Here is a 21,513-nt window from a genome sequence, read left to right on the forward strand (position 1 = left end):
AGCAGCGAGCAGAGTCAGAGCTGCATCGAGGAGCTCCAGAGACCTCTAAATTTATCTGACACAGTAACGAGCTTCTGTCCGACTGCTGCATGCTGCAGTCCAGCTGCGCAGCATTTCCACATCCAACCCTCTCACTCTGACCCAGCCCAGCCCCACTCCACCCATTCCCTCTATGCTCCACTGAGGTCAATCTCGAGGGGACCCTGTCGCCGACCCGGTGACATGTCCTCACCACGAGAGATGTCATGAATGAAACCGTGTTTATGTCCAAGGCTAAAGGAAGAAGACATGCACGGGACTCTGAGCGGCACTTTACACTCTGTTGGACCGCTCTACAGGAGGAGCCATATTTCAAAGTCGAGAGCCATAATTCATCTGGGGCCACCCCGATGTTAACAAAGCACCAACTGGTGATTACAGAGTTGGAGTGGCCCATTGAGGCATGCAGCCAAGAAGCTTCTTGTCTGCCAAGAGAACCATGCCAAGAGGGCAGGAGAAGGCAGAGTAGACCCAGCCACCTGTGCCTGTTAGGCCCCGTGATGACAGCTGCCCTGCCCACCAAGATCCCACCCAAACAGGATAAGCGGAGGAAGAGGAGGACCCACGCAAAGTCAAGGTCAATTTATTGGTCATTGACTTAAAGCAGATTTATAACATCAAAAGAATGATACGTTTGGACTTTCGTTTCTATTTCACTCAAGCATCCATCAATCCTGAACATTACTTTTAAAGCAGTGATGGAAAAAAGTGTGAAATAAATATTGTGGCGCAAACATACGCATTCCATAATGACGGAGATAGAAGAACATTTCCTACCGATCAGCGGAGTTAGCCAAGGCTTGTTTTATGTCCGTAACCAAACACTTCTTACTCTCTTTAACTTAGATCATCCCAGAAGAACACATTGTCTTAAGCTTTATAATCATTCATTTTAACTGGCAAATCTGTATCGCAGAAACACAAAGGTTGTTTCGGTTAGGACAGTGAGTACCCCACTGGTTCTCAACAAACGCAATGACTCTGCAACTATTTAGAGAGGGCATTTGTTTTACACATGCTTTGTAAATATTAAGCACTCCTGCAACTAGATACTGAGGCCCTGTTAAGCTAGGAATGTCAGACCCCTCGCAAATATTTGAAAACTGTTTGGAAATCATTTGCAACTTCTTGTCTAAGTCACATATGAACCCAGCCTGATGCAAAAGTGGCCTACGGGATTAGAAATAACTAAGAGTTTTGAGTCTGGCTTGTGTTTCAAAAGACAAAGTAATTCTTGAATGGTCATGCTCTGAGCATCAATTATTTCCAGTGGGAATTTTTCGAAAAGCTGATATTCTTTTGACTGTCACTGCAGGTAAGATAGAGACAGATTAACACAGCTCCAAATTACTCACCCAAAACAACAACTAAACTGTTCGGATAAAAGTTCCCACTCACTTGTTTTGTTGTATATATATATATTAGGGATGCACCAAAATGAAAATTCTCGGCCGAAGCCGAAAACCGAACATGAGCAAACCAAGGCCGAAAATCGGAACGCTGAAAGTAATCATGTCAATAATTGAAACCATAGCATCAGAAGAACTGTAAAATTTATCTTTTAAGCGACAAAGTCTCAATCATGCGTTGAGCGAGCCACACCTGCAAATTTAATCCCTCATGAATTTGTTACATTACACCAGAAGATAGTGGACATGTGTAACTTCAATCTGAGCAACACTTTTGGGTGTTTCTACTGACATTTTCTGAGTTTGTAGCATTTGAAAACCACCCCTCATCCAGAGGATCTTGAGTCCCGACTGAGGAGCGGAGAAGAGACGATTGGAGCTCATAGAGGGTAGGGCTGCATGATATTAGGAAAACCTGCAATATGCGATAACAGTTATTAATATTGCGATGACGATATTACTTGTGATAAATAAAAACTTTACTCTGGAACAAAAATAATCAAAAACAAAGAAAAAAAAATGAAAACAGCAGGATTTGGAGTCTCACTCATTATTATTCAGGCTAGTCTCACATCTCGCCTCTGACTGGCGAACAGCAGCATGACTCTTCCACTGCCTCTGTTTGCTCTTTTCAGTGAACTTGCTCTTTATTTTCAGAAAATCTATCTTGGATGATTAAAAGTGTGCCTTTAGCATAAATATACGGTCCAATACATCGCTGCAACATCACAAGCAACACATCTACTGGCCGAGACAACTCCAACCTTGACACATTTCAAGACAAGTGAACTCATAAGACAATGTCGGGGGGGGGGGGGGGGGGGGGGTCACGAATGATGCCTTTCAGTCTGTCTTCTGCTTAAAAATCCCTGTCTGTTTTATTGAGTGGGTTTGATTATTTTATAAGCTGCTGACACTCAGACTAACATGGTGGACAACTTGTAAAAGCTGTCATGATCCAAACCTTGCTTGGAGCAAATACAATGCGAGCCCTCCTGCGCACATAAAGGGAATAGAAAAGAAAGTATTTGAGGGGAAGTGTGTGGTTGTCAAAGGCATTTCATTTAGATGTGTAATTCATGAGGGCTCCTTTGTAATTTTATGATGCCCTTTCATCTCCTCGTCGTGCACATGCTATGAAGAAGAACAGACAACAGAGCACTGCTGGCACGCTGAGGCTTGCTCGATGTGTCCTTTATAGTTAAACGTGCACACACACTAAAAGCATGCACAAACGTAGCCATTAAAACATGATTCATCCTTAGCTAAACTGCTCCGAGATACAGTAACTTTGTTATTCCACTCTCTAACACTTCAAATAAGATTAGGCAAGCCTCATCATTTGCGTGAAGGAGACACCTCTTGAAAATACAAAACTTTGTCTAACTCCATAAGTGGATTGTTGTTGTTTTTTAAGGAACACACATTTCAGTCATGCATGAAAGGAAATGTAGAGGGAATAGCTCAGATGCCCTTTACCACACACATAACTGGGAGAAAAAGAGAAGCAGTGTTTCAGTGACCCCAGTGAACCTGACAAACAATTCTGGCAGGGCAGGATACTCTCCTCTCCCCGCAGTACGCCACTGTACATCCTCGCTTCAGCAGGAAAGATTTGTCAGCAGGAGATTTCTTTCTTTTTTTTCCACTGTGGAATTAACCCGTGCTCTCAAAGCTTACTCGCAGGCATGGCGCATTATCTCCCAGGAGCTTTTGCCAAGGCAGCCAAGCTGCGAGTAAATGGCTGATCCGGCCCCGGCTATATAGAGAGCGACGGGACATTCAGGCAGGCGGAGGGGCGGCTTGGGTGCCAAGGCCAGACACCTCTTTCTCACTTCTCCACAACAGCATTTATCTTTCCAGCCATTCACAGCCAGAAGTGAGGAGAATGAGGGACGGAAGTGGGGAGGGGGGGGTTGGACAGAAGATGTAGTATTCGTGTAGATTTATGAATGAGTGGTGAGAGTAAAAGGATGAGTCACAGCTTCCGCACTGCACAGCCAGAAGGCAGCAGGCAGCCTATTACCAAACAGGCATCACACAGGCTACAAACACATTACACCCTGAGTGAATGCTTAGACAGGTTTACATGCATCCACGCCGTCACAGTGGACACATGTAGCCTGAGGAAAAGCTGAGGAAAACTTGTCAAGAGGGGAAGATATGTGTGAGAAAAAAGGCTGTGCCTGAGTGTGTCTGCCAGTCTCTTTAGGTTGTTGGCAGCAAGACACACTCAACCTATTTTGGTCAGTCAAGTCTACGAGAGTAAACCTCCGAAAATAAGCTAATCTGTCTGCGCTTTGAGAGGAGACCTTTGTGGACCGCAGAGGACACGAGTCGGATAAACTCGCACAACGGACCATCAATGGACAATAAGGAGCGCTGTTCAAATGTGGACAATAACACACTGTATGTCATCATGACTTGGCAAACTTTGCAAGCTCACAAGTTTGATTCCCACCAAAAAAAGACACCAGTCACTGGCATTAAACGTCACCATCAGCAGTCAACTCCTGTCTGTGGCTTTTCAACAGAGAGGCTAATGTCATATTTTACAGTTGTGAATTTGCAAAAAACCTCTTAACACATTCAAATGTGAGGCAAAAAAGATTTTCACGCAGGGCCTCTTGAGGAAGTCCAAAGGCAACTAATAAAACCAATTGAGCATAGAAAACCGTATGTAAGCACGCTGTGTTTTCCCCAAATTTTAAGAGATTTGGGGTAAGCACTGAAGAGGGTTTCTGTTTTTGGTGGATTTATGAAGATCAGCTGCCACCAAATTCCAAGAATGTCATTTAAGAAAGTGACCTATTTGCGTCAAAGGCCAAGCAAAGGGAGGAGAAGAAACTGAATACCGGAACGCTGATCTGGATCAAAACAGAATGGCAAGTCAATCTGAACTCTGCCCACATTTTATTAGGAATGTAGTGGTCCAATAGATGTTCACTCCATTAGAAATGTTTTATCCATGTCAGTAAATAGTTTTACAAAGATCCTGGTCAGAGAATAAGCTGTAACCTTGAAAACATCAACAGCTGTTGCACATATGACACAACACTCGAGAGCGAGACCATCAGCAGAAAAGGAGGTGTTACACAACTCTGCATTGGCGTAATCACCCTAGTTCATCATGAGACCCATGGAAGCTAGGTTTCTTTGTATTCTAACAGACATCTGTAGAGTTTCTTACATGAACAACTCTGGTCGTAGTTTGGTAATAGCTCTTTAAGCAGAAACATCAACGAGATTAAGAGGATTCAGTCAACGTGGTGTACGATGGATTAGAGGTCGACCGATATTGTATTTTCTATTGCCGACACCAATGCTGATAGGTAAAGTTCATGGTCAGCCGATGACCGATTTGTGCTGCCGATATTTTGGGCTGATTTTCATGGTTGACATTTTCATGCTAATATGTCACAAACAACAGTTGATTCACAAAACTTATGAAACCGAATCAGTTTTTTTACACAAAAATCTTAATTTTGTGCACTGCTCAGTGTTAAAATCAGACTTCTACCAAAGGTAACCAAACAAATTAGTAAACTGACCAATTATTAAATATTCTAAACTGGTAAATTACAGAAAATGTTTGTTGAAAATGATTTTTGAGCATTATAAAACATGTAAATATACATCCATCCATTTGTTATCTGAGCCCGCTGGTCCACGCAGGGTTGTGGGGGGGTGGGGGGGTTGGGGGGGGGGGGGGGCCTGGTGCCTATCTCCATAAGTCTCTGGGCAAACAGGTGAGGTACACCATGGACAGGTTGCCAGTCCATTGCAGGGCAACACAGAGACACACATAACAAATAATCAAGCACACACACTCACACCTAAGGACAATTTAGAGAGATCAATCAACCTCACAGTCTTGTTTTTGGACCGTGTGAGTAAATCGGAGTACCTGGAGAGAACCCACGCATGCACAGGGAGAACATGCAAGCTCACTGCAGAAAGACCCCAGGCTGGAATGTGATCCCAGGACCTTCTTGCTGCAAGGCAACAGAGCTAACCACTGCACCGCGGCGTAGCCCGTAAATATACAAATAAATGAAATGTCGCAGCAGCACCAAGCTGCCTGGGGATGTGCCTGACTTTAAATCGGCTTTACTAAGAAGGTAGTATATCGGTCAATGCTGACATATAAAAAATGATAAATATAGGCCCGATGTACTGGCTGACCGATATATCGGTCTACAGTAGATATAATAAATGTAAATTCCAGCAAGGTGGAGGGTAACTGATTAAGATGTCTGCACCTCCATCTGAGTTTAGGTGTTCACCACAGAGAGTTCTGGCAGAACCTATACACTCCAGGTCCAGCTTCCGTTTTCCCACGAAGATGTGGTGATCCGGTGAACAAAAGAGACGAGAGCATAATAGATGACTGTGGATCATTCTGTCATTTGTCTGCTGTTTGAGGATTAAAAGGAGTCTGATCAACATCAGTACCAACAGAGGAATGCAGCTGTAGCTTTGTGCAAAGTGGATCAAAGTACAGGCAAGAGCTTCATACCCGGTAGGAACAACGGATGTGTGGGCACTGAGTCACAGGGCTGAATGTGCCCCGAGGAAAACACCGTACCAGCAAGTCAGGAATTTGAGCCCTTTTCTGTTTCCTGTCCCTAAAACCACAAGACTCTGATAAGCTCCAGAAAGTCCATTAAATATTTAAAAGCTTCCTTCTATCTGTGAACTGGACCCACAACAACTCCACACAAACAAAGAACAGACCACACATCAATCCGTTTAACTCCTAATGGCAAAAAAAGACACAGAGGCTCTCTGTATGGCCTTGCACACATACGGCCTGTGCTCTGCATTTCCCCCTTTTTATCCCCTCACACGTGCAATGAGTAAGCTAGCAGGAATTTCTGCCTTATATGCTTAAAGGGGCAGAGACGTGTTATCCAACATAGCATGCATGCTTTGTGTGTAAATATCAATCCAATATTCAAGAACAAATTTTACGTATTTTTTAAACTGAATAATAGACACAATTCTGGAAATAAATCTAAATAAAAACAAAATTTGCATTCAGCTATTTTGTTTGTTTGTTTGTTTATTAGGATATAATCCAACTTCTAGAAATGTTAGCAATAGCCATTATCTCATCTTCATTAGTGACAGCCCATTTAGATACCCTGACCTACTAACATGTTTGCATAATTAAGGAAGATTTCAAAGAACTTTGTTGTATTAGGTGTTCTATAAATTAATATATGAATTGTTTGTGAATAACTTTAGTGTACTTTAGTAGTTCCAAAATCTAATAAATGTATTTTATCATGAGTCAAAAATGACTTTTAATTGAAATTTAGGTTCATTGAAAAAGTTCCAGAAGCATCCAGATGTTCTTAAAGTATGCGTCACCTTTATTTTTAAGTTCAAATAATTGAAAACACAATTAAATTCATCTACTACCAACATGCATTTTTAAAAACAAATTAATTCAATGAATAAGACCCGAACAGTTTATTTCTCTGCTAAATTTCTGGCTTCATTTTGAGTTCAGAAAGAACAAAGACATCAATTTTTGGTTTAAATTTTTATCTTTTAACTGAAATTTAAAGGTTTGGACAGCAAAATGCAACCCTGTCAATACTTAACTTACTCATATGTCAGCCTAGTTTTGTGTTGTTTCTGGTTTTTTGTGTTTAATAAGTAATTTTCTGTTCTTAAACAGTGCAAAATATCCCTCAGATAAAAGGTCCTTTAAACCCGACTCGTGTCACACATTTGTTGGTAGGTTTGATCTACAGAAAATGTATTCCACTGAATCAGACAGTATAAACAGAACGCAGAGCACCAGCATTCCATAATTTAATACTTCATTTCATAAAAAAACAAAAAGAAAGAAAGAAACACGATCTCTGTGAGAACCTGAAAGAATGTGTGCCTCCCTGTGGAGCTTTGGAGACTAACATGACCAGAGACGGGCCATGTGTCCGGCAGCATGCTTTCTGCTCATCTGACTAATTGTAACAGGCTTTCGTCAATCTGGATTTGGCTGGCGTCCATTGGTGGATGGCAGGCCATCTGCAAGAAAACTCAGATTGGAGGAGGCTCTCTGAGCCAGGCCCAGGCACCTTTAAGTCGCAGGATAATGTCAAAAGACCCAGAGCCCTGGTCAAACAAGTCGTCCACCTGAGACCAACGTGTGAGTGAGAGAATGTCTCCCACAAGTAAATAGTGGCGATATCTGACAGCCTCGGCTGTTAGCAGCCCCTGATAAGCCCTGCAGAAAAGAGTGAGGTGAAAATGGGGCAGGAGACACCAGCCGACAGACTGACAAGGACAATCAAAGATGAGGCTAAGTGAAGTTGAGCATGCCAGTTAAAAGGAAAATGAACAGACACTGTGTACGATGTGAGGACAGCAACAGCAAGGAAGGTGGACGGGGAAGAGGAAAAACAAGGGGGGAGGGAGGGACACAGAGCACTGCCCTTCACAGAGAGCCTTCTGCTGAGCCTGTACGTTTGACATTTGTCTGACATTTTCCCTCAGCACCCTCCCTCCTGTGTACAACGTCTCAGTAAGGGCTTCTCTCTCTCTGTGGGCATCCCTGCCTGCCTCCCTACACGCTGGACTCCCACTCACTTCCATGCGGTCACCGCGTACGACATAAACCTACCATACTCCGCTCAGACTCACACAAGCGTGTGCTTCTGAGATCTAACGCTGCTACAACCGCTGCAAGAACCATTGTCTGAAAACCGGACAGACACATGGAGAGAAAAAAAGAGAAAAAAGATGTTTTCGATGCTCTGCAAAAGCCCAAAGGCAGAGGCATTTAACCAGCAGACAGCACTCCTCCTCATGTAGGGTAATTAAAGAGGAGACCAGGCTGTATTCACTAGAAAACCACTGTGTGCACTTGAAGGAACATCTGTACTGGAGAAAAACAAGGCAATTATGCAAAGGGGAGGAGGGAGAAGAAGGAGGACTTAAACAGGAAGGATAGAACATTCACGTCAAGTCTTTAAAACAACTAAAGGTAGGAAATGTTCACCCTGATCCGTCACCCAGTCAAGTCTTCGGTTTATAGACCAACCTGTAGCTTTCTAAAGCTTTTATCTCTAATCTGGAGACCTCACAGCCCTCATAGATGAATGTGTTTACCCTGACCTCAGCCTGGGCCTCAAACTGATCTAAACAATACTCCTGCTCTCAGGTCTGCTGCATGTGAACACACAGTTTCACCACTAAAACACTGCATAGAGGAGACTGTGGGAAGGGTAAACGTGACTGAAGCATTCGATTCCCAAACCTTTCACAATGTTGCATTGTGATAATATGCTAATTCTTTTTTTTAACTTCAAGATTAAAATAATGCAACATTCTTATTAATCCTCATTGTTCTACAGCTTGCAGGAAAGTCCAGCGGCCCCTGCATCTAAAAATAAACAAAGACAATAAACACCATAGTAATTCTAACAGAGGAAAAATGCAGGTTTTATTTCCACTTTTTGTTCTGCGGGGAAGGGGTTTGTTTGTGAATCGGAGCTGTCCATGAGACCTGCACAAAGCTTAAAGAACAAGAGCGAGGGGTGGCTGAGGGAATGCGTTCCCACAATTATTTCACATAGATGAGAGAACAAAGGAAACGGAACAGAGCGTAATCCCACTTAAGTGTTTTCACCACAAAATGCTTCTTTATCTGCGGAGTTATGGTTTAATACGCTTGTTTTGACTCCACTCAAGGCCGACTCTGAGGTAAAAAGTCACTAACATCCTGGTATTAAGGACGCATAAGGTGAAAACTCACATGGGTAGAATGAAAAATAAAGTCGAACATGAAGGGTTGGAGGGTGTCCAGAGAAGCTCGGAGATCTCATTTAAGTTTGTTGGATGCAAATTAAATGAATGGAACCAGATTTTATATAAAAACTAATTTACCCCAAAAACTGTTCCATTACAGTAACTATCCACTCGAACATAACAGAAAACTTGTTTAAAAACATCAAAGCCCATAATTCATGACCCTTACACTGGGCCAAAGTTAAGCAAGGATGACCCTCCTCAGGTTTTTTCAATAAAACCCTTTTTCACAAATTGCAAAATGTCCCCCTGGCAAATATTTAGCTGACATGGTCCAGACTGCTAGACTACCTCATTTCTTGGCATCCCTCCTTTAACCTCGACTGAGCGCATCGCTCCCTCTCTCTCTCACCCTACTCTGTCTGTACCTCTCTCTAATACCTGGTGCTGAATGCTGCAGCCATCCTTCACTCCACAAATAGCCTGATCTAAAGACAAGGTCTCTGTAATAAACATAGAGGAAATGCTTTCACTGGCCCGTGGACAATCCTGCAGCCAAGAGGGACGCAAAGGAAAAACCCCAGCATAAGTTGGTGGGACTTGCTCGTTGGTTAAGGTTTTGCCAACTTCTAAATGTAAAGCAACCAGTCTTGTTAGCATTTACTCCATTTGTGTTGCAAATCAAAAACTCCAACGTTTAGCCTCGAGTACGTTCTTGCTTTAGAACAGGAGAGGTCAGGTTACCTTTCTGGCACTGGTTGGATGTCCAGCAGCGGTAGTCGTTGTTGTCGTTGATCGATGTCCTCTGACACAGAGAGTTATCCCCCATGATGCCCGGGCAGACGTTGTCACACTCCTTTGCCTTCTTGTTCCCAGTTATAACATTATTAACCTCAGCGTCCATAATCAGCGACCAGTCCACCGAGTCCAGGTAGCAGAGCTCTGGGTTCTTCTCAATCCGCACGGCTCCACGGGTGATGTTCCTCAGGTTGTACAGGCCAATGTCCTTCAGGCTGGTCATCTCGTAGACCACCAAAGTGAAGCCGTAAAAGACGTTACGCCCTCGTATGACGCTCAGGTTGGGAAAGAGTATGCTGAGGCTGTCCAGGCCCGAGACACGGAACAGCAGCAGGTAATCGGTGATGACGGTCAGCTTTGGGAAACTAAGTGAGCGGAAGACCTCCTGGTTGATGTTACTCGTTTTTTCATTAATTAAGAGGATCTGTAGGTAACCTTCCACCACAGTGCAGTTCTCAAGACGTTTGAATTCGCTGATGTCATTTCGGATGTCAATACTCGGGCTGCAGACTGAAAAACACAGAATGGAGATGTGTTAGGGCAAAAAGTTACGCATTTTCTTTAACAGAAACAGAGGAAGCACAGGTGTTTGGCCTCATTTAGATTCGCATATGGATCACTTTTGCCAAAAATTTTGATTACAGTAATCTCCTTGAAGCATATAATCCTGTTAGTCAAGATGGTGAGCCTGGCAGAATGCTTGACAGAGATCTGGAAGTGCATGTACACCCCTAGAACACCAGGTCTATTTTATAAAACAATCATTGGAGCGGAGGACTGGTAATGGAGTCTCTACTGAGATGCACGTTAACATGTTCTCATTTCTTTGATGTCACAACGGATACAAACACCCCTGACTTTGCTGTAAAATGTTATTGTCAGTCACCTCAAATAACCTCAACATGTGCGTGAGCCAATTCTCTGAGCTTGGAAAACAACACTTGAAACCACAGCGCTGGGAGCGTCCGCTGACAGCACACTCACAGTCCTTAACAACAAAGACGCCTTTTATTATTGATGGCAAAGTCCTCTGCCAGTTATTGCGTGTAACTATGAACTGCAAAGAGAAACAATGCTTTAAAAAGTGAAGAGCGAAAGCTAAAAAAAAACTCAACTCCTCAGTTCGATAACTCCTAGTTTTGATACTATTTAGATGAGCAAGGTTTGGGTATTATGATGCTATCTTCCAAGCATGGAAAAATGTGTGAACAAGTTTTGACACAGATGCAGTGACTCACACCATGACGGTGATCACATAAAGAAAAAGAGCCTGGGAATAGAAGGAACCTTTTTAGGATGAGGAATCCAAACTTTGCTTGTTTTATCAATCCTGTGACTTTTCTCTCATTCGCACGAGCCCAAAACATGACTTTTTCTTTTCAAAAAGAAAAGTTAAACTGTATATGCACATGATGAGAGGATTTCCAGGTAATTTAATATTGATATTTCTTCAGCTGTTAAAGCTATAGGGAGTCCAAGTCATGCCCATCTACATCCAGATGTTCCGAAGAACAAAAAACTGAATGCAAGTCAATAGGGCTATAAGCGCTATGTTCTAATCCCGATTGTTATGTGCCATGGATTTCACGTATGATGTCCATGAATTTTGAAGGGGAAGCAGCTTTGGCTTGCTTTTTGAACCCCCCCTAGAGTCCAAACCAAAAGCAAAACCAAATTTCCTCACTGTGCGTTTGTCTTTTTAACACCTTGATCTAACGGCTGAAATGTCTCCCTGGCCTTCCTTAGTGTCTACAGGAGTGATTCATCACTAAATTAAACAAATCAGTTGTGTTTGTGATCTAAAACATGCAGCAAAAGCGCTAGAATCAGACTGCAGCACCAGGTATGTCAGTTCATTTTTTTCTAAGACCAAACGGAGTGGCCCGCCAGTCTGAAGTTGAAAAAGGAATATTCTGGCCACTGGGGGTGATAGGGGCCGGGTGGCTTTTCATTTAACCCTGTAACGGGTCATTTCAGCACATATCTGGCTCAAGAAAATTATTTAAAAATAGGAAACATTTGCTAAGTATCATTTTAAATACATATCCTTTTGATGCTAAGAGTGCACTTATTTTTGAACAGGGGGAAACGTTATTTTAGGTTTTATGCACATTACTAAATTGTTCCAGAGAAAAATGGATGTAAGTTCAGCAAACTTCTAATCTTTCCCTCAGGAAGAAAGAACCACCATAAGTTACCATTACCATGTGGTAAGTAGCAGCTACGCTGGGGGAGAGGAGATTATGTGGTAATGTCATATATGCGACATACCAACATCTGATTTGTAGTTACGCCAATTGCAAACATTTACAAGCTGATAAATCTCGAAGTTCGTGAGTGGCGTGGACGAAACACACATTATTACTTTTCATTTAAAGTGAAGTGTGATTCGGGACGTAAGGCTAAGCAAATTAGAAAGTTGAGTTGCATTAATTTTTTCATTCTTTCAAGGACCCATGAGCCGATTGGAAAGGGAGGAGACTTACCCCTACTGCACACTGGAAGCAAAAGCGAGCTCTGTGATTGTTGCGAGTAAACCGTTCCACTGTTGTTCCGCGCCGCTTTTGCTTCCAGTGTGCAGTAGGCGTTAGGCTCACTATAACTCTCTCACAGACTGATATCATTTCAGTCTCTGACATTTGAATTGTAAACTTGACCAGGAAGTGTGATTTCCACAGTGATTAATGCAAACTTTATTTATAAAATGTGACGCTTCTGGAGCATCCAGGGTTTAATGTCAAAATGTTATAATGTTTGGTCTTGGTTGTGCTCTAGTCATTAGCTCTTCAGTCCTATTTTGACATGAACAGTTTCTCCAAACTGCAATAATTTAGGAAAGCATTATGTTGGTAAGACAGATAATTTATCATTTTTACCCAAAAACAAACTTCCAAATGTCAGTGTAGTATTTCTAATGTATGAATGCTGCAACACCCAAAAATGCTGATTGTTCCTACACATCTCAGGCTTTCTGAGAGGATCCATTTAAAACCACACAAGGTTAAATCAGTTAGGTTCATTTGCAGTTATTATCAGCAATTTAGTTCCAAATATTAGAAAACTAACTGTATTATTTTCAGATTTTAACACTTTTGACAATGTGACACCAAAATATGACATGTTCCCCTCTTTGCTTGCACTGCTTCAGAGGTCAAACTTCCAAAACCAAACTCCCTTCATTCGATTTGACTGTAAATTTGAAAACATCACAAATAAATGTCCTACATTTTCATGTCTAATTAATCATTATCTAGACTGCTAACACTTTTTCCAAATAATGTATAAATGTGGTTCTGGGTCACAGTCATACAGTAAAACTGTAACATTCATGTGAATTCGGAGCAGCACTTATCTGAAAAGGGCCAGAAAATTAGAGAAATCTGAAAGATAAGACAATGAGAACGCTTCAGGAAAAAACTAAATTAAAGAAAAAGTCAAAATCTTTTTTTCATTTAATATTGTTGCATGCGTCTGTTGGCTTTAAGGTTTAATTTAAATGCTAACAAAATGTTTCGAATATAGAAAATAAAGCACTAAAATGGAAAAACAGACTTCAAAATATTTAGATTTTGTTATGTTTAGGCACTAAATGGTCACCTTTAAGCTTTCATTTAGTTCTTTAATGAAAGTAAAGACTAGAAGCAAACAATAACTATTCATTTCTCTGCCTATTCATTGTTATATATATATATATATATATATATATATATATATATATATATATATATATATATATATATTTATATATATATATATGTATATTAGTCTTTAAAAACTTTGCTGCTTTAAATCCAATTTAGAGGATTTATCCATTAGTCATTTAAAACATTCATGTAGAGTTTAAATAAATATTTTTCACACCATATTTACAGAAAGAAGAACCATTTAATTGAACTGAATTAATTTACCCACTTTTTTATTTTTTATTTCGAGGCTAATCCAACATCTCACATCTCACCACAGTGTGATAACGAAAATCCAAAATGCTGAAAAGCTAACATTTATTTCAAAACAAAAGCAAAGAAAATGAATCTAAGTACAATAAATGGTAACGTGGGAAGAAAATGAATGCTAACTATTTTAGTCTTGTCTAAAAGAAGGTTTTACAACCGGAGCAGGAAGCGCCGACATTTGAGCTCCTCGGTTAAACTTGTTATGTTCTTACAGAAGCTTAGGATGCCGCTGCAGAGACTCTGCCACATCACCTGTCCCATGAGGGTTTCATACTAATCAAAACACAATCTGATCAAAATAAAAATGTGAAGGAAGCAGAAAGAAAGTTTCCAAGCCAGGACAAACACTGGGGGTGTTTTATGAAAAAAATGAAACAGGGTTTCAGACAAAAGTGACTACATTTGACGTATTTAAACCCTACAAGTGCATTGAAATTGTTTGTAAAAGCAGCGTTTGATCTGTTCTGCTGAAACCTTTCAGGACAAAAATAGAATCCACGTTGTTTTATGAGGATGAACGAGCTATTTTTGCTTCTGACTGGGTGTTTTAGTCATCTACATTTAGAACGGAAACAATTACTCCCGAAGAAAATAGTATTTGCTTTCTCCAATCAACACCAATGCCCCTGGGCTCCACTTGAGAGCCATCGAGCTGCACGTCTTCTTTGTTTCATTGAGAATTTTCTTCCAGCTTCTCCAGCAGCCGGGGAGCGAGGGGAGGAGGAGGGGTGGAGCCACTCGGATACAAAGGCTAATTTGTTTGTTAGTAAAGAGAAGCTCTGGGCTCCACTTCCTGATGAGGGCATTAATAAAATCAGGGGCGTCTGGCCAGGGAAAGATAAGATTTTAGCCAAGCCAAGCTATCGAGAGGCCACGCTGGTGTGAAATGGCTGCAGCAACACAAATGTTATCTTTTAAATGTATTTCTGGATTTTCATCCCAAAAAACATAAAAAAAGGGCTGGGAAAGCGAGTGCAACAATAAAGAGGAATGATAAAACCCTCTTAATCTGCCTGTTAGTCATGTTAAAGACCTGGAATTCCAATCATTTCTTTGCACAAAGACCAATTTGCCTCCAACTAACCCTGCAGGCTTGACTGACTCCAGAAAATTCACTTGTTAAAAAAAGCATCATTCAAAAAAAAAGTACCATATTTCAGCACCATGGTCCACACAAAGTGGCATCCTGCACACGTCTGTCTCCCTCCTGCGTCTCTTTGCTCTTCACACTGCTGAGTAAACACACATATCTCTGCAGCGTAACAAGATCCATCGGCTCATGTTTATGATTGATAAACCCTGCCCTGGCCCTCTGTGGAGATGTCAACACACAAACACATACACACACACACCTGCAAAAGCACACACGCACAGGCAAACATGACCCCTCTGCACACCTCCGTTAAAATTAAACCAAATAAGCCAATGGTTGCCGTTTGTCTTCGAGTCCCATAAAATCCGATTCCCTGACCAGTAAACACGCCCTGGTAAATAATAAACTCAATCTCAGTTTAGGCAGACAGTGAGAGGACTGAAACTGAGACCTCACGCAGCTCTGTTTATTTATGGGACACAAACTGAGCATTCTGAGGAAGCATTTAACTGGGTCCTCGAGAAAACATCCAACTAATAAACTCCAGAAAAGTTGTTAAAAAATTCCTCCCACCAGCGTTTCGGCTGAGGACTTTTGTTGATTTTTATGCCTGGAGATTTTTGAGGTCCTAAAACTCTGGTGGCCTTGGCAATCACAGTGAAATGTAGAGCTGATTCTCAACCATGTTTAGAAGATATGTTGAACGTAAAGGGGCCATTACTCACCCTGGCCTCTGCTTAACTATGCCACAGTTTCACTTTTTTTTTAAATCAGGTTTACTCATATTTTTATACATTTGCTCTAGTAGGAATAAATGCCTTGTAAGTGGTTCTTTGGGGAAAACAAGCTCTGGTATGACTGTTTGAGGACGTAGAAATCAGCCAGATGAGAAAGTGGCAGAAGGCGGCCCAGAGTCTTACTTCCTGATATTTAGAAATCTCGCCTCTGATTGGATAACAGCAACACTAACTGCTTTTTCTTTGCAACATTGGTGTTTTATCTCCACAAATAACTCAATTCTGGAGGAGTTCTGCTCTGTGGTGGAGTTGCTAATGCTAATGATTAGCCTTTACTAGCTGAGGCGTTCCCTGCTGTTTCCTGGATGCTAAAACAACAACAGCCTTCCCCATCATGAGTCAAAATGATTGAGACCACGAATGTTAAGTGACAGTGTGACGTAATTCTGTCAGGCTTTTCTGACCCGAATGTTTTACTATCTTTTTCTATCAGAAGCTAATGCAGGAGATAGGTGTAGGAGACCTTCAGGCCTGCATGAAAAACTCAGAGTGACAAGTCATTTTAAAATATAATAAGTCAAAAATGGTTTCTCGGTGAACATGCTTTTTAAAGGTCAACTTCACTGGAAAAACATTTTTAACTATTAGTTCTGATTATAAACTCTGTTTGTTATACAGGCTGAACTTGAAAATAGTCTTCTATTTCCTGCATTAGCTTCTGATAGAAAATCGATAGTCAGTGCTGTTACATGAGCACTGACCGACATCTAAGTCGATTCAGGTCAGTCTTATTGTAACAAGCTGGGAGTCTTTATCCTAGTTTACATGTGCATTAAAAAAATCGTCCTCTGAAATAAAGTTTGTTCTACTCCGGTACAGTAGGTGGCGACATGCCCCTTTTCATGTCGGCACTTTCCCGGTTAGCAACACAAGCAGTAAACAGAGAATGGCGGGAGTGAAGCAGATGGCATTGAAACAGGATGTGCACAATAGCTGAAGAATATACAACAACAAAGCTGCAGCACAGCTTATTTGGTATGTACTGTCCTGTTTTATAGTGTTATGCGTGTTGCTTTGTGATGATGGTCTTGTCAGAAGACCGCCTCCGTGGTCTCGTCACTTCTGTGACGCGAGCGTCCTACCGCTTTAGTTCGGCTGACCCGTTTACATGCATTTGAATTGCTACCACATTATCTGGGTGCTTCAGCTCGATTAGAACCAGTTTGTCTTCAGCCAGACTAACATGTTTACATGCAATTAAAACAACCAACGTGAATCTTTTTAGAGTAGCATTGCTGTTAGCCAATCCAAGGCGAGCTGTCCAAATATCAGGAAATGAGTCTCCAAATCCTGTCGTCTGAAGCTACTTTCTCCTGTGGGCACACAGGAGCTTTTTTTTTTTACCCTGAGAATGACTTACAAGGCATTCATTCCAACTAGAGACCACTGCAAGTGTATTAAAACTATGAATAAAGTAGATCTTTAAGTACATTGAAATATGTCGCTTTTGAGATTTTGCAAACGTGTTCATTGACGCAAAACAAATCAAGTGCTGGATTTCTCTCTTCAAACTGAGGGAGGTTTGTCACTGTGTCATCACATCACCTCGCACCTGCCACATCTACAGGCCCTTAATTCGCTGCATACTAGAAGTCATCTGACCAGCGGTCTGGTGGGGCCGCTTCCCCTCAACGGACCTCACTTCAAACACTGCAGCTCAAATATCACCGAGACCCTAAACAGTAACTTTACACTCAACCATCATATCAACTCTCACACAAGGAACCCCCCTGCCCTCCCCTCCCCATCCCACCACTACCACCCCTCACATATGAGAGGAGGAGGTGAGCAGCATTACAAACCAAGTAAAAAATATGCCTGATTATGGATACAGGGGAGGGAAACGTCTGTAGAAGCCTTACAAAATCACTGAGAAGCAATAAAACGATAAGAAACAGGAAGCAAGCGTGAGAATGATCCCTGCAAACACTTCAGTATGGACATATCTGACAGCGCTCATCTCATAAAGTGGGTAACATCCATTTGTAATCATTGCACAGACTGTAAAATACTCTGCGGGCCATTAAAGCAGCAGGCAATGAAGATGCATGTGCAGTGGGTCAGAGACTGCATCTGAGCAAGTCCAATGACATGCCACTTAAAATAAAATGTTTAATTAAGCATTGTAAACCTCTGCTGGCAGCCCAGAGGAGCTACAGGGCAGCTTTTCATAAATAGCCCAGTGACACACTTTCAGATCTTTACTCTGAGGTGCTGGTACACACTAAAAGACAAATGTGCACCATGGCAGAGCCTGGAAACATTTCCTAGTGCTTGTTTTTTGCAAGTAAGCAACCTTTGCAGAGAGGTGATGGATGGTGGAGGAAGGTGAAGGTGGAGGCTGTGTCGAGCGAATCACAAGGCTGAAGGGAGTGAGGGATGAGGGCGGGGATGGGGAAAGGGAGAATGACAGCAGTCATAGCTGAGCTGCGTGCCCTGTCATGACATAGAGAGCTGAGCTGCAATATGCCGGACCCAGAAGGGAAAGGTCAAAGAGGAGGATTACCTGTCAAACATGACGCTTGCTGACGTTTGGTTATTTGTCTGACTCCTTTGGGTTTTCTCAGGCCGTGTGTTCGTTTATAAATAACTGAACAGGAACGCCGGCATGGAGCAGGACTCGCACAACCCCTGCTGCTGGTGAAACTTTTATTACCTGCATTTGTGCTGCTGTAGAGAGGAAGCTCAGAGCATCACTCCATGGAGGAGACCGCTCAACAAACACACCAGACAGCTGGTAAACTCAAACCAAGTGTTGCTGCAAGTGTATTTATGCACAGTCTATTTCCAAACACCAACTCCATCATCCTCGCACCCTCTCCATCTTTTTTAGACGCTTGCACGCTTGGAAGCCGTGGCATGGAAAGTCTGCTGCGGTGAGAGTTAAAAGGGAGCCTAATTGCATTTTATTGGTGTGGACAGATATCAAAACGAACAGGAAATTTTTAACCCCAAATAGAGCTCTCACAGATTTGTGATTTTCCACTAAGTGATGACAGAAACTGGAAACTCTGAACCTCTGCAGCCCATTAAAGTAAACATCATCTCCTAGGGGCAAAGCAGATCCTGATACTTTCCACAGTTTTTATCACTGAATTCTTTGTTGGTGAAGGCCCTGTGTGTTATCCAGTGCCGATCTGCATCAATTCAGTCCTCTGCGTGTTCAGTAGTCTTTGACTGATCTCAGAAGGGTTTAAATAACACATCTGAGGTCAGATCGCTGGTCAGCAGGAATAAGTAAATATTTCCATCTATTTGAATGCTAATAAGGGTCAGTCTGCATGCCTTCTTCCCATGCCTGAGTGGAAAAAAGTATCAGGAAAACACAAGAATGCAAACTATTCAATTCAGTAAAACTGAAAACTACATTAATTTTGAGATTTTTTATTGTGTCCCCAAACAGTTCAGGTGCTCCTTCCATTCAATGTGTCAATTATTAAGTTTTCACAGGAAGTCTGATTAATCTTCAACCATGAGGATAAACTGATGTTAATCACTGAACAGAAAGGAGCTGCTGTTATTGACTCGAACAGCTGACAGAACAACAGTTAACAAAAACGTACCTGTGCATTTAAATGAATTAAAATAAACTAAATTCACAAAATGGGTAAAACGTATATTTGCAGTTTACAGCCCTACAGGATAATACACGTTCAGTACTGTGTCATACAAAAGTTAAAGACTATATTTTTGTACCTGTCATTTTAAAATCACAGATGTGATAAAAACTCCGGAATTTGTATAATAAACTGATAGAAATGATAGATTTAACACGTTTTATGTGATATTTGTGATTATTTTAAATCTCTGCTCGTTTCTGATCCACTGTGTGTGAGTTTAATGTGTTAAAAAGAGCAGAGGATTGTCTGAATTTGGCTGTTCATGCGCAGCGAGGCCACACTACAAAATGCAAAATGGCCACATGGTCGTAGTAACCTTCAGCTCCGCTCTCTGGATTCATCCTCTGCCTCATGGCGACTTTAAAATAAATAAATGGGAGAGCTACGATTTAAAAGATCCTCCTGTGTGCTGGGATAAAAAGGGGTTTATCTGCTAAATAACATGTGGACGATTTAGTGGCTTTTGTCCATTTTAACGCACCACATGGTCCTCTTTGAATATAAAATGACTTAATAAAAAGTCTATTTTTAATTTTGTTTGATCATCAGATTCAAAACTAATCCCTAATGTTGAATACTATTATTAATTATTTGACATACAACCTTTTAACTGGTTTGTTTTTCTCCACCAGCCGGGAGGAGGATTCTGAAGAGGTTAAACCAGGTAACCAAACGCGCGCCCCCTTCTTCTGTTTTCCAGGCCTCATTCTGATAAAGCAATAAATTCTGGCATTAAAACAAAACATAATGAATACTTACTCTCTCCATATATGGAGCTTATGTGGATAGTGGAGATAGACAGCAGCAAACCCCAAAACAAGGTCAGGCTACCCATGGATGGTCCTGATCTCTCGTTCCAGATCATTATTTTCCTCTCAAAAAAGAAAATAAAAAGAAAAATGTGGGTATCAAACGAAAACTAAAGAAAAATGTTGTACACATCCACTTCTGTAAAAAGAAGGAACATGATAAATGCATGTAGCCTAAAAAAGGGAGGGGGTTCTCTTTGGCAGTCTGTGTATCGCGTTAAAATATAAATAAATGCGCACAAGTGATAAAAAATGGGAGTTTTCTTTAATTACTTAAAATGTCTGCTATTTTTGCCAATCACTGTGCACTTTGGCTGGTGTGGCACGCAGGCCAGTGTTTCTCCTGGATAAATGATGGTAATCCCCATCTTCATTCTCCATCTCCTGAAAACAGCAGTGCGCGTCCAGGGCAGGCGGTAACGGTACAAATATGTTGCCTGGATGCTTTTATCAGCTGCCTTTAGAAGAATTAAAGCCACAGCCTTTCACAGGAGTCCCCCTGTGAGAATGGATGGGGATGATGGGGATGATGAGGAGGAGGAGGAGGGGGGCAAAAAAACACGTCCAGATCCACAGGGGTGGTGGCTGGGTGGCTGGGAAATGAATGAAAAACCTTCCTTTTTGTCCTTCTTTGTGCCACTAGGCTAAAACGGGGTTTAGGGGTGTAAGGAAGCCGTGTTGTAGTTGTTTTAAACCAATTTCTCAGCTCCTCCGCTCGGACGTATCCCTGCCGGATTTGCAGCTGAAAGAAAATACCAGACTTGTGCCACGCAGGAGAATGGGTCTCCAGCTAGACGACCTCGGCTGGGGTGGGAGGGAGAAGTGTGTCCACGCAGTTGCCCTTAAGAGTGTTTCTTGTCTTTCTTCGCTTTTATCCCCACGTAAACGAGAAAATAAAAGAAAGATGAAGTACAATCTTGTATAAATCCAGAGGATGAAATCACGCGGCTCGCCCTCGGTAAACGCAGGCTGCGGGTCTCTCTCGCTCTCTCTCTCTCTCCTCTAAACAAGAGTCAGCGTCTCACACAAAAACACATAGCTCCACGGATAAGGTGGCCGCGAGCAGCACGGAAAAACCGGACTGGATTTACGCACGGTGGAGGAACACGGCATCCCGGAGCGCTCAAATCCCGGGAGCACCGACGATCTGCAGGGGCGTTAATGGCTGATAAAACACCGGGGGCCAAGCCCAACTTAAGGGCAAATTTATCGATTTCAAATTAATTCATTG

At 41.9% G+C, this 21,513-nt stretch overlaps 1 protein-coding gene across 1 annotated transcript in view; it reads right to left on the reverse strand.

Moving 5' to 3' along the window:
- Nucleotides 1–20,396, reverse strand: part of igf1ra (insulin-like growth factor 1a receptor) — a 92,766-nt gene extending 72,370 nt beyond the window's left edge. Inside the window, 2 exon segments of the mRNA NM_001323792.1 lie at nucleotides 9,957–10,520; nucleotides 20,233–20,396. Of these exon segments, the coding sequence (NP_001310721.1) occupies nucleotides 9,957–10,520; nucleotides 20,233–20,338 (670 nt within the window). The 5' untranslated portion in view covers nucleotides 20,339–20,396.
- Nucleotides 20,397–21,513: the final 1,117 nt, after the last annotated feature.

This window comes from Nothobranchius furzeri, chromosome 4 (assembly GCF_043380555.1).
Source record: "Nothobranchius furzeri strain GRZ-AD chromosome 4, NfurGRZ-RIMD1, whole genome shotgun sequence".
NCBI lineage: Eukaryota > Metazoa > Chordata > Actinopteri > Cyprinodontiformes > Nothobranchiidae > Nothobranchius > Nothobranchius furzeri.